This window comes from Aspergillus melleus (assembly GCF_016097325.1).
Source record: "Aspergillus melleus strain CBS 546.65 chromosome Unknown contig1, whole genome shotgun sequence".
Classification (NCBI taxonomy): domain Eukaryota; kingdom Fungi; phylum Ascomycota; class Eurotiomycetes; order Eurotiales; family Aspergillaceae; genus Aspergillus; species Aspergillus melleus.
In genome coordinates, this window is record NW_025763370.1 from 6437813 (window position 1) to 6450729 (window position 12917).

A 12917-nucleotide genomic window follows, 5' to 3' on the forward strand; every position below is an offset into this window, starting at 1 on the left:
AGTAAAGAGAGAAAAGTCCAGAACAAGCAGGAACCGGCACCGGAGGAACTATCCGGATCAGGCGGAGTCCGCTCCGGAGGCGGTGAAAAACCCGGGTGGCAACAGACGACGTTCATTGGTTATACTGGGCTGGCCTAACCCAAGCAGGCAAGTGTCGCCTCTTCGCCTTCTTTTTTTTTCATTTCCCTTTTTTTTCTTTCTTCCTTCCCGCCCGAGCAACTTTTTTTCTCTTAATCTCCTTTCTCTCCCTCCCATCCTTCTTCTTTCTCTTCATCCCCTTGTCCCTTCTTTCCATCTCTTTCCGCCTTGATATCCTTCTCTCTCTCTTTTTCTTTTGGAGATTGTGTTGTCTCCGCATACAGTTGCTTGTTCAACTCCTCGATCTTTTGTTTCTTGTTTTTCTCTATTCGATAACAACAAAAACTCAGACAACCATGTCTTACGGTGGCGGATACCAGCGCGACTCCTACCGGTATGTCTTTCTATCTCTTTCTTCTTCAAATTTCAAACAGGGTGTTGCAGCGTCGCATCGCATTTTCTGCGCTCGAACAGTCAGATCGGTGGACTGAAGGGTGGTTTCGGCTGGACTCGTTCGTTCCAGTGCTGCCCGGTCTTAGCCTCGGTCGTCAGTGCAGGATTTAGCGCGCAGTGCAAACAACGCCCACCCCTGAAACCTATCTCAACCTTGCGACTAAAATGTCTCATTCTAACATCTTCTCTTCCCTAGCTCTAGAAACGGCGGTGGTGGCGGTTACTCCAACGGCGGCTACTCCAACGGAGGCGGCTACGGAGGTGGTGGCTACAGTGGAGGTGGTAGCGGTGGTTATGGTGGCGGCTACGGTGGCGGCTACGGTGGCGGCTACGGTGGACGAGGCGGCGGTGGTGCTGGTGCCGGAGATCGCATGTCGAACCTCGGCTCTGGCCTGAAGAAGCAGGACTGGGGTATGTTCCATCTGACATTGCTGTCCCTTCCTGACAAGATACTAACGTTCCCTTCTATAGATCTCGACTCTCTTCCCAAGTTCGAAAAGTCTTTCTACAAGGAACACCCCGATGTCGCCAACCGCACCCAGCGTGAGGTTGATGAGTTCCGCAAGAAGAGCGAGATGGCCGTGCAGGGTCGCAACGTTCCTCGTCCCGTCGAGACTTTCGATGAGGCTGGATTCCCCCAGTACGTCCTGAGCGAAGTCAAGTCTCAGGGCTTCGAGCGTCCCACCTCCATTCAGTCTCAGGGTTGGCCTATGGCTCTTTCTGGTCGCGACGTCGTCGGTATTGCCGAGACCGGTTCCGGAAAGACCCTGACCTACTGTCTCCCCGCTATCGTCCACATCAACGCTCAGCCCCTTCTCGCCCCTGGCGATGGTCCTATCGTCCTTGTCCTTGCCCCTACTCGTGAGCTGGCGGTTCAGATTCAAGCCGAAATCACCAAGTTCGGAAAGTCCTCTCGCATTCGCAACACCTGTGTGTACGGTGGTGTCCCCAAGGGTCCCCAGATCCGTGACCTGAGCCGTGGTGTTGAGGTCTGCATTGCCACCCCCGGTCGTTTGATCGACATGCTGGAGGCCGGACGTACCAACCTTCGCCGTGTCACCTACCTGGTTCTTGACGAGGCCGATCGCATGCTGGACATGGGTTTCGAGCCCCAGATCCGCAAGATTATCGGCCAGATCCGTCCCGACCGTCAGACCTGCATGTGGTCCGCTACGTGGCCCAAGGAGGTCCGTCAGCTTGCCTCTGACTTCCTCAACGACTACATCCAGGTCAACATTGGTTCCATGGACCTTTCCGCCAACCACCGTATCACCCAGATCGTCGAGGTCGTGTCGGACATGGAAAAGCGCGACAGAATGATTAAGCACCTCGAGAAGATCATGGAGGACCGTGGCAACAAGTGCCTTATCTTCACCGGCACCAAGCGTATCGCCGACGAAATCACTCGTTTCCTTCGTCAAGACGGATGGCCCGCCCTTTGTAAGTTGCTCTGGCAGACCTTTACCTCATGAGTTCATGTTACTAATTATCTCTAGCGATTCACGGTGACAAGCAGCAACAGGAGAGAGATTGGGTCTTGAACGAATTCAAGACGGGCAAGAGCCCGGTCATGGTGGCCACTGATGTGGCTTCCCGTGGTATTGGTATGATATGATTGCGATTCCAACCCCCTTCCCTCCCCCTCCCCCTTCTCCTTTTTCTCTTCTTCCTCAAGAAGGACTTTCACCCGTCTTGAGGTTGTGTGACAATGGCACGATGCTCGACTCTCTTTGAAACCCATGTTGGTGTGCATGACTCGTCCAGGCTTTCGTCGAGTCTTCTGAAATGGTTCCTCATACCAGGAGGACCTTGGACTCACAGTGCAGTATAGCAGACGTATTTTGACATTCTCTGTCGGAGTTCTCCATCTCTATCCGTTAACCTAGGTAGAGAGGTGGAGAGTCTTGTTTCTTGCTGTTCCGACGACTTTGAAACTGCATTCCAAGGTTGCTCCAGGACCGTGGTTTCTGCCAGCCCATGGATTCATCCCCACCGGATCTTGATATCATAAAGACCGAGAGAAAGAGAGAGATGCATCAAGTCTCACACGACTGAGAAAGGGCTCCTCGGCCACGTTGCTCTTACAACTAATGCTCCGTTTGCTAACATGAAATTGTTTGAAGATGTTCGCGACATTACTCATGTGCTGAACTATGACTACCCCAACAACTCGGAGGACTACGTTCACCGTATCGGTCGAACTGGTCGTGCCGGTGCCAAGGGTACCGCCATTACCTTTTTCACCACTGACAGTAAGTTCTCTACAAATATTCCCGTGCAACTCTTTGCATATGGTATGATACTAACGTGGTTCCTCGTGCAGACTCTAAGCAGGCTCGTGACTTGATCACTATTCTCACTGAGGCCAAGCAGCAGATTGATCCCCGTCTCGCCGAGATGGTCCGCTACAGCGGAGGCGGTGGTCACCACGGCGGTTACGGCCGTTGGGGTGGCCGCGGCCGCGGCCGTGGAGGCAACTTCACCGCTTCCAACGCGGCGCCTCTTGGAAACAACCGCCGCTGGTAAAAAAACCAACACCAAAACAGATCATGATGCCCAGTCTCAGTCAATGAGCTTGTAATTGTCACCGGTAGACCTTGCTTTTTCGTTTTTGTCACAGGTTCAGCTTTCTTTCCTTCGTAACTCGGTACGGGCGGCGTTCGTCGAAAGTCACGATAGACAGTTTTTATGTGTGTTTTTCTCGCTTCATAGGGGTTCATCCTTCCCAACAAGGATTTCAAGGCTTCAGTTTGCTCCGGGCCTACGGAAAATATGTTAATCTTCATCTTTTTTCATGTCCTTTATGTCTCCAAAAAGTTACGGTATCTGGTTCCTGGGGCTGGATACAATTAGATCGCAGTAGTTGCTGTCTTGCATGCCAATATTGGGGAGAATTGTACTTATTTTCTTACATCCATATTCTTGTGCATCTGGTTCTTCCTATCTACTTCTAGAGTGCCATACAGTAGCGTATAGCCAGGGTTTCTCTTAGTCCTCGGGCTAACCAAATGCCCAGCTTTGACTAGTAGTCCTCTGCATAATGTCAGAAAGACGGAGGAAATTAGGCGTCCACTCGATTAATTTCGAATCGTCCAGGAATCCAATCCCTCTTCCCCGGCTTCGGATTCCGGCCATCCAGGCAGGATTCATGCAATGCAACCATCCCCCCCTTTTCCTCGGTGCTCATTACCTAGAAGAGCAGTGCTGCAGTGGTTAGATGGATGGATGGATCTAGCCCCTGTATACTAGGTAGTTCTCCTTTCAATTCACTATTTCGCTTAGTTGGGTTTTCTGGTATTATTTAAATGAACTTGTTCGTTTTTTTTTTTTTTTTTTTTTTTTTATTCTAAGGTTAACTAGTTCCTTGTTTTGGTGTTGGTTGCTCACTACCTACTGGGTCCCCTTGGTGCGGTTGATATATATTCATAAATACGTACGGTATATCTTGACCCTGTGACTTTTTTAGTTTTCTAGCTCATTTTCCATAGAGAAGTTGATCGGCTACTTGTAGTTATTTGAATTCGATTTGTTCTTGGGGGTTTTTTTTCTGTGGAAACGATTGGTTGGGTTGGGTTGGGTTGGGTTCTGTTCGTAGAATATATCCGATATCTACTCTATCTTTTGTACCGTCGGTAGTTACCTATGTAGACCCTCTTGGTTTTAGTTTTTCTGGATGTGATGATTGGGGCGAGGGGTTGGGTTTGTTTATTGATTTGGGGGAAGGTTATGTATATGTTCTTGATGAGTTTGTTAATATATCTTTGTATATCCAGACAAGGAGCGGGATACAAGGAAATTGGGTCTGGAATTGACATTATATGGCTTGTTTGTTTTTACGCTTCGACGCATCTAGTACTCTCATCCTTCATGCAATTGTATTTCATATCTGACTGGCAATGAGCCTGTTGGGTTTGTTCGCCATGCTCAGCCCACAATCATGACCGATTTAAAAGATTCATCCAGTCCATTCCTCCAACTGCTGTTCCAGAACCTCCGTTAGTTTCCTATGCGCATGACTCGTCAAATGGCCCGAATTGAACCAGAAATATGTATCCAGTGGCGTGGGACACCCATACGCCTGATAGTTCCAGTCGATGTCGGGCTGGTTATACCCAGCGCAGAAATTGGTCGTGTTCACGATGCCGTACTGCGCCGGATGGTCCATCATGTCGCTGAGGGTGCCGTGGGCGTCAAACACCAGGACGTTCGTGTCGGGGTGTCTGGTCTCAAACGCGTCGGCGTGCTGTTCTAGTGCCTCGTTGAACCACGACACTTGGGTTGCGTTGGGGCTGGGGTTGGCTCGCGCCTGGTTGCTGGGCGTGCGGTCCAGAGGGGGCAGGTTGAGGAAGAGATAGGAGCGATAGCCGAGGGCGTAGAGGTCCTGCACGGAGTCGAATAGCGTGCCCATGAGTTGAGCGTAAAAGTCGGGGAAGTTCACGCTGTATTTGGCGCTGTCGTTGATGTCGTTTATGCCAATCCAGATGGCGACCAGTGTCTGGGATGGGTTGACTACGTGCTTGAGAACGGGGTATCCGAATTGCTTGTACTGGGAGACCTGGTTGACGAGGGAGACGGTGAAGTTGTGATGAAGGGGCAGACTGTACAGGTTGGCAGGTTAGGCAAACTGCCATAGCCAACACCGAGGCGATGTCTTGTGCTTACTGTTCAACGGAGATATCTGCGCCCGCGAACGCGAAATCCCAAAGTTGTTTTCTACAGCTGAACGGCGAGGTTAATCCCTTGCGTACTCCGCAATCGGTAAGAAATTCGACCCAGTTTGGGCCACCTTCTGCCGTCGCGGTCTATGAGGCTATTGTGTCAGTTACGACAACCGGGCTCTTGCCAGCTCATTGGATATGCGAACCTGGTTCTGAACGATCTTGTTCGTTAGCAGGATTTTCGCATCATATTCGAAATTCAGCTGATCGCCGATGAAGCTGTAGTTCTGATGGCCATAGATGCCTTGCACGTATGTATACGAGTCGCCAAAAGCAATTCTGGCAACGATAGTGGTTAGTACAAGAGGTCGTTTGTAACTGCGGAGATGAGAAGAGGTCTCGTGGCACACACAAGTGTCGTGTAGCATCCCAATCAAATGATCTCTTGCCTGTCGGCTTGGAGGGAAAAGCCGCAATCGTAGGAATGATAGTAGCCACGGCAATGGCCAGTAGCTGCCGGAGAACCAGCATGATTTCGAATATTAGACTAAGGCGAGATGAACGACGCGACAACCACGCGTCAAACGGATATGCACATCAATTCAAGCATTCTCTCATCAGTCAAAGCCCTCTTCATATAGATGGATCCCGCCATGGCAGCATTCTCCGCCGACACGGAGAAATTATCGCAGAATGAGCGTCTGCAGCTGGACGGAGCATAATTCTCCGTATGCAAAGGATGGACTCGAGCCAGTACCGTTCCATGTGAATGGCCGCCAATGGGGTCAGCAAGCCCTACAGACACAGTACCTTGTCCGGTGAGCCCAAAAAGCCGGAGCGAAGCTCTCCTGGAGCGATCATCCTCAGATCACGGTCGAGACTTTCTTTTTCTTCTTTTTATTATGATTCATAATTGGGAACGATTGATTCGATGGACTAGCCGCGGCTCCCTTTTCTCTCCTCTCCCCTTTCTCCTACCGAGTACACCGAGCAGGGCTTGCTCGGGGATAGGCGGGGCCGTGAGCATTGCGGGTGGAGAGAACGGCCAGTCGGCCAGTCAAGTCTCAAGACTCGATGGCTCACTCCGACAGGAGATAATAGAGTGCCAGGTCAAGATTCAATAATAAGCGAGCAGCAAGCCTGGTCTAGGAAAAGGTAGCCGCAAATCCATATTTAATGAGCCAGGAAACTGCCGATCCTGGCAGGAAAAAGGAGGCCAGCATTCCGGGGATGGAGGCTCAATTGCGGGGAGGGAACGATGGACTCCGTAGGAGTACGGTGTATTTACTAGTTAGGCTGTAGCCGAGATCAGGTGCGCTGGCGAGGTTACTGTGATTGTGGAGAATGCCAACAATGAATTTCGGAGGAAGGAAGATGAAAGTGAAAAAGGGGGAAAGGACGAAAAGGATTACTCAGTGTACAGAAGGAAATGGGGGAGGATGCTGTTCCCTGTGTCTACAGTACAAAGGAAGGCATGCAATATGCCTGTCCGGTTTGCCTTTTTGGCATCCCACTTTGCTGCCTTTCTTTTGTTTGTCTTTTCCACTCGTATACTCCGTATGAGAATAATAATAATATCGAATACTTTATCGGACCGACCCCCCTGAACCCAAGACACCATCCACGGACCATATCAACGAGAGTTACATAGCGCGTCGGGAAACCCAGATCTGACTATCCGTGGGCGAGCAAAGTGTATCTTACATTCTTACTGTAAGATATCGCGTGTAACAAAGCCGCCGAAAGCCCGTGGTTCTCGAGTGGGTCAGCATTACAGTCTAGTAAGTGTCATTTGTTCTGTACTTACCTGGAAGACGTCTGCGCGATTGAGGCCCGGAAAATTCGAGGAAGAGACCTGCCACTGCGCATTCTTTGGACAGTTCTGCACTGATAGGCATGTGCATTGAAGGGAGATGATATCTGTATGAGTCAGTCATAAGCACTCTCTCCGTTCGAGTACAAGTGTACACATCCACGGAAGAATACATGGACGTACTCCGTAAGTGACGACCCACACCAGATTACAAGCGCCAAAGCATATGCAGGTTTAGGCATACGCGACCATCCCCCAACGAGCTAGAGGCCATTCGACGCCGACCAGCCATGGTTCGGGTAAGGGGGGGCCACAACTGGGGCTTCGTTAGGGGGGGTTGGCCGGCTAGTCCAATGCGCGCGGAAGTCGGGATTTCCGCTGATAATATCACGAGGCCATCGGATTGGCCGTCCAAGAGGCACCGGGCCTAGCACTAACGTAATAAGAATTGGCGCGAGCCAGCGCCGGCTCTCGGGTGGTAGGACGAGGTGAGCAGGAGAGGTGGAGGGGAGAGAGAGAAAAAAAAGACAAAGGGAGACCCATGTCAGGATTTGACACCTGAGGCACACTAGCCTAACGGATCTTTAGTTGGCCGTGGAATATGCATGGAACATGTAACTCTTGATGAAAAGCGCACATTCGGGTGTTTGCAGTTCATGCGGTTTTTCCTACTGTATTGATTGATCTGAGTGTCCGTCTATACTACGACATATGGACTGTACATCGTAGGCATATGTAGGTACACCGTAAGGGAAAAATCGATATCCACCACCCGCCTAATTGGGTTCTCCGCGGACCTACCCATCAGACCGAGTAGCGGTAGCCAGCCTTGTTGAGAACTCGATGGTGACACTCTGTTGATACTCTGAGGCCGAGGTTCTCCGTCCTGAGATATTAACATTTCACCTTTCACAGATAACTACGGATCCGTAGAGGTGGCTCTTTGCCGAGTATATCCTGGGCTGACCAATCCCTGACACATATCGGTTACCTAATGACCGAAGCCCCGAGTGGAGGAGCGCAGGGTAACATTCTGCCTACCATCCGGGAATATTCGTTATGAGCAGGAGAAATGAGATGATATGATCTGATTTCCTCAGGTCTACGTAGTACGGTGTATGGCGCATCTGTTATCGCGACCAACAAAGTACGGACTACGGAATACCTGCCAGAGGTACCTTGTCCTCTCTCCCACTCTACCTAGTTGGGTAAATTAGTACGGAGTATCCATACTCTACGGAGTCCAGTACTAACTAGCGGTCCATGAGGGGGGGGGGATATTGATCAGGTCACGGGTGAGACAGTCTCGAGGTTCCCACCTGTGGGCCAAAACTATTCGACGGTGTCCTCCATAGAGCCTTTTTTTTTCCTCTTCGGTGCGAGAACGGAGCACGGAGGACTCCGTATCTAGCTAAATTAATCGGGACTCTTTTCATCCTAGCCCGCCCCGCCGCAAAGGCTCAAATCCATGGATTATCTAGCACGGTTTATCTCCCGTGCTCTGGTGCTTCTGGGTGGATTGAGCTCCGAGGAGGCTGGCCGCTGGCCACGGGGGGAGGTTGCGAGCTTGTACGGTGTACGGATATAATAATTGATTATTATGCGACCATGTCGTCCCAGACAAGCCAGACTTCCCACTTTATTATATCCCACGCACCTATCATATCATCCGCAAGTTCATCGACCTTCCTGCCCCCCTGGCTCTCGGGCCATCTCGACGGAGTACGGCGTGCACCTTTTGGTATAATAATGAAAATTGATAAATTGACTTTTGGGTTTGGAAACGGGGTCGATACCGCCTTTTCTTTAAAACTGATCATAACAAATCATGGCCCCATTCGCCGACTCCACACACCAGAAGGGGAACGGACGAGGGAACCGCGAAGCTATCCTGAACGAGCAGTGGCAGGTTCATCTAAGCCGTATTGGTCCTGCGACCCATCAGACCCGAGTCAAGATGCTGGACCTAGACGTTAAGAGGCCAGAGTATGAATGCACGGGGCAGGGTATCAAGCATCTACAATAATACTCTGTCAATAATGTACTCCGTACGGAGATGCAACCCAACCCAACCCTGCGCTCGGCAAAATCCGGGACATTACAAGGATGCCACAGGGAATCCGAGTATCGCGATTCGGCGTACTCTCGTCGACAGGATTTTTGTTCGACCTATGACAGTCCGCCGCTGGGTGCATGTCTCCCTGTGAGAGATAAAAGATTCTTTCGTGCCGTCGGCCAATTGCGGTGACCGCCACCCCCCGCCTTATTGATCAATGCCAAGGGCGAAAAACCAGTTAGAAGAGGCAGATGAAAACTTTACTGGACAGAAATGCGGGAGGGAAAGGGTGTAGAGATGGCAATTGGAGGGGGAAAACATGCTTTCCCTTCGTTGCTTTATGACAGCCTCGAACCCTAACAGCCATGGCAATTGGAATCCGGAGGGTGCATTGATATATACAGAGTATTTCTGTTGATCTGGGCAAGTATAGCTATTCCGATGTCAGTAGTTGAGCTCCTAGACTCCTTGTAGTCAATTATGCCCACGTGGAGCAAGTGAGATCATAACTGAGCACCAAATTAGCCTGCACACGGACATAAAACCATCGACTCAGCATAGTCTTAGTCTATCCGCCTGCACTACTCAAATACGCAGTACGGATAGACTAAAAGGATCTAAAAACATCGCATGTTCCGGGACCATCATGCATATAAAAGGGGCAGAAATATGTAGAAGGAGACTGAAACCGACCGAATGCTGCCGTACACCGTAAGTGTTATTATTTTTTTTTTTCTTTCATCAGTTTAACTTTTGACTCTGGACCTCATTATTCGGAACCGAGCGATTACCCCTTTCATGTGCATATAGGTGGCCCATTGAAAAATCATAACAGTGTTCAGTAATATCGGACAGTCGAGTCATACAGCCTTTCTGCGTTGGCAAGGTGGGCCCCGTTGTGTTTGGTAAGGCCATACGATATGGATACATCAATGGATACCTGCGCAATACCACGGGTTGTATTCGTATCAAGTATCAACACACTCTTGACTTGATCGTGGCAAGATGAACACTTACTCCGTTGACTGCTCAATGATACTATTGACAGTGTACACCGAGGAAACCCTGATGGCCATTGTGACATTGTCCGAAGTCGCTACTCCGTCCATTTCTATGAGTAAGTAAAAGACATTGTTCAGCGTCCAGCCTCCCTAGTTGGTGGACTGTGGAGTAGTGTGCCGAAAAGGGGGAGTTTAAACCCGATCGACGGTTGTCCATGGATCATGGGTAATCGGCCAGCATCCGAAACGCGCCGTACGAGGATGTATATACAGTACTGACACTGTACTCCGTAGTTAGGCCCTCGCAGCATCTTGGTACACTACCTGTAGTCCTAGTAGTAGTGAGGCACTAAAACCCCATACAATATCCGGGGATGGCATTCTTGATTCCGTCCCATCGGTCACCATTTTGGCATTATTGCTCATCCCGATCATTCTGCCCGGTACTGTGATCATGGTACGAGGATTTCGCGATTGATCGAGACCGGAGGACAGTCTACTTTCAGTCGGAATGCTGCGAGATAGGTTAGATCCCAGATCTTGGCTGGCCACTGAGTATGGGAATATGGAACAGTCTCGCCGTAATACCTACCTTGTTAGACACATTCTTGTTCCATCTTTATATTGGCCAAGGGAACGGAGTACCTGCCTTCTTCATGTCGCGATCCAGTAGATATCAGGAGCGTCTATTATTATCGATTGCCTCGATCCACCGGCTAGACCCCAGGGGTATTGCATGATCATGATAATAATGATGATAATGATATGCATTGATTGTTCTTTGATGTCTCATACTGTAGGATGACCGCAGAATGACATAAGACAGAGATGTACAGAGTAGGATGGATAGTTGACTGCCAGCTCTTCTGCTTCACCGGCACTGTCTGTTTGGGTTCCGCCGGCGCGGGGTACGACCCGGGCAGGACGCCAATCACACGCCCAGTGCCCAGAATGGAGCCTTGCGTTTCGTCCCTTTTGGATCCTATCAAATCACAGCCCACTCTCCCCCTTTTTGTCACGTCGGAATTGATAATCCTCTCAATACTCGATAGTCATCATCAACTGATACAATTGATCGTGCTTCGGGTCGTTGGCCCTAAATTTCCCGGAGTACTGCCGGTATCAACGGATTGAATTGCGGTTAATATCATTGACACGTCCGTTCTTTTTTATTTTTATTTTTATTTTTTTTTCTGACACTGAGGTAGCATCTGCACCTACCATGCTGCGATGCCATGGGGAGGATATTAATTCGAACAAGCGCGATTTTAATCCAACCCCGGTCTCTCCTTTTTTTTCCACTAGCAGCCTATCGGACATTTGTAATCGACCAAAGATTGACAGCCGTCTCTTGCCAAAACTCATCCTGTCCAGTCGTTCGGCTTTTTTTTTCTTCCCCCAAATTCCTATGCAAATAGATGACAGCTGACATGGTATTGGTTCTTATCAAGACGCAGGTATCTCTCAAAACAGTACCGAGTATACACATCTGGTATAACTCTTCCAGCGCAGCACTCTATTTTTCCTCTGACCCCTGATAAACCCGGCAACTGAAGCCTAACCCTCGAATAGTATATTACTTCTCCTTTCTCATATACAGTCTGACCAAGGACAACCAGTCCTCGTTAACGTGCTGTTGTAGGAAGAATATTTGGCACATGAAATACATATTCACTAGTGTGCAACTGTGGTTGAAAATGGACCTAATGTCCGACGGCGTGATTTTTGCATGACGTCCATTGGGCTGCTCACCCTCGTGTTCTCCACCGACGCGTTCCTGACTTGCGCAGTGGAAGGCGCTAGCAGATAAGTCTCTTTACCGAGTTACGCCAGTCATACTTGTGGAATTTACAGTATCTTTCCTCATCCTCCTTTTCCCACCCCCTCTCTCTCTCCCTCTCCACATCATATCACATCCATCGCTTTCCGCATCAACCGCTATTTCTGGGCTTGTTGCTCTCAATGCGACTCTATCTCCTGGTTTGGATTCAATTTGTTGTGACCCGGTCCTCTGAACGTATTGATTGATTGATTCATGTACCCCCATTACTTTTCTGGGATTTTCCTCCGTCGCCTCCACCACGGACCCTGCACGCGGTCATCGCTTCCCCCCGACTTGCGCTACACCCTCTTTTACCTAGTCTCGCACCATCCACCCAGAACCGTTGCTCAAGTCGTTCCTCGGGCACGCCATCTCCTAGCCCTTCTTCGTTCAACCACGGCGTCAAGCCCTTTATTCCCTACCCACGCCGCCAGAAACGTTGGCCAGCGATCGTGGATTGGTACCCACGGGCGCAAATTACGCTAGGTTCACGACAGTCTCCCTGCGGCCAAACTCGCGACGCGCACCGTCCGTCCCGAATCGCGGGTAGACTATTCCAAGCTCTAAATTTCCCCCTAGCCACCGCTGGCATATCAAAATACTTCTGTTTTGACTTCAACTTTCAACACCTTCCTCTTCCTCGGATTAAAAGGTGGGGTGAGAATTTTTCGAAGAACAAAGAATTTGCGGGTAAGAAAAAGAAAGGAAAAGGGGGCGTTGAAAGATTTTTTCTTTTTTTTTTTATTTGCCACTTTCCCTCTTTCCCCCCCTCCTCAAATCGGAGTGTTCCGCCTATAAGAAGTGAAAGAGGTAGAGACAGGAGAGCGGAGGTAGGAGAAGAAGCAGCTGGAAAGGAAAAAAAAAAAAAAAAAAACACCATTCCGACGAGGAAAGCTTAGCCGGGTTACGAGAGATACACAGAAACAGTCCAACTCCAACAGCAACAACTGAGGGGAAGGGGGCCAAAAGGGAAAAAAAAAAGAGTATTAACTTTTCTGTTCTTGGGCCAGTATAATTCCATCGAGAAGAGGTGGGT

The 12917-nt window shown here is 49.7% G+C and overlaps 2 protein-coding genes across 2 annotated transcripts; one reads left to right on the top strand and one right to left on the bottom strand.

Moving 5' to 3' along the window:
• Window positions 1-434: 434 nt before the first annotated feature.
• Window positions 435-3057, top strand: DBP2 (DEAD-box ATP-dependent RNA helicase DBP2; the record flags this gene model as incomplete). Its single annotated transcript, XM_046083951.1, has 6 exons — window positions 435-472; window positions 728-942; window positions 1003-1971; window positions 2028-2135; window positions 2655-2783; window positions 2855-3057. 6 exons carry the CDS (start codon window positions 435-437, stop codon window positions 3055-3057), a joined length of 1662 nt encoding a protein of 553 aa, XP_045939914.1.
• Window positions 3058-4486: 1429 nt separating this feature from the next.
• LDX57_002306 (SGNH/GDSL hydrolase family protein) lies at window positions 4487-5720 on the bottom strand (the record flags this gene model as incomplete). Its single annotated transcript, XM_046083952.1, has 4 exons — window positions 4487-5129; window positions 5194-5333; window positions 5396-5528; window positions 5602-5720. 4 exons carry the CDS (start codon window positions 5718-5720, stop codon window positions 4487-4489), a joined length of 1035 nt encoding a protein of 344 aa, XP_045939915.1.
• Between the last annotated feature and the right edge of the window lie 7197 nt (window positions 5721-12917).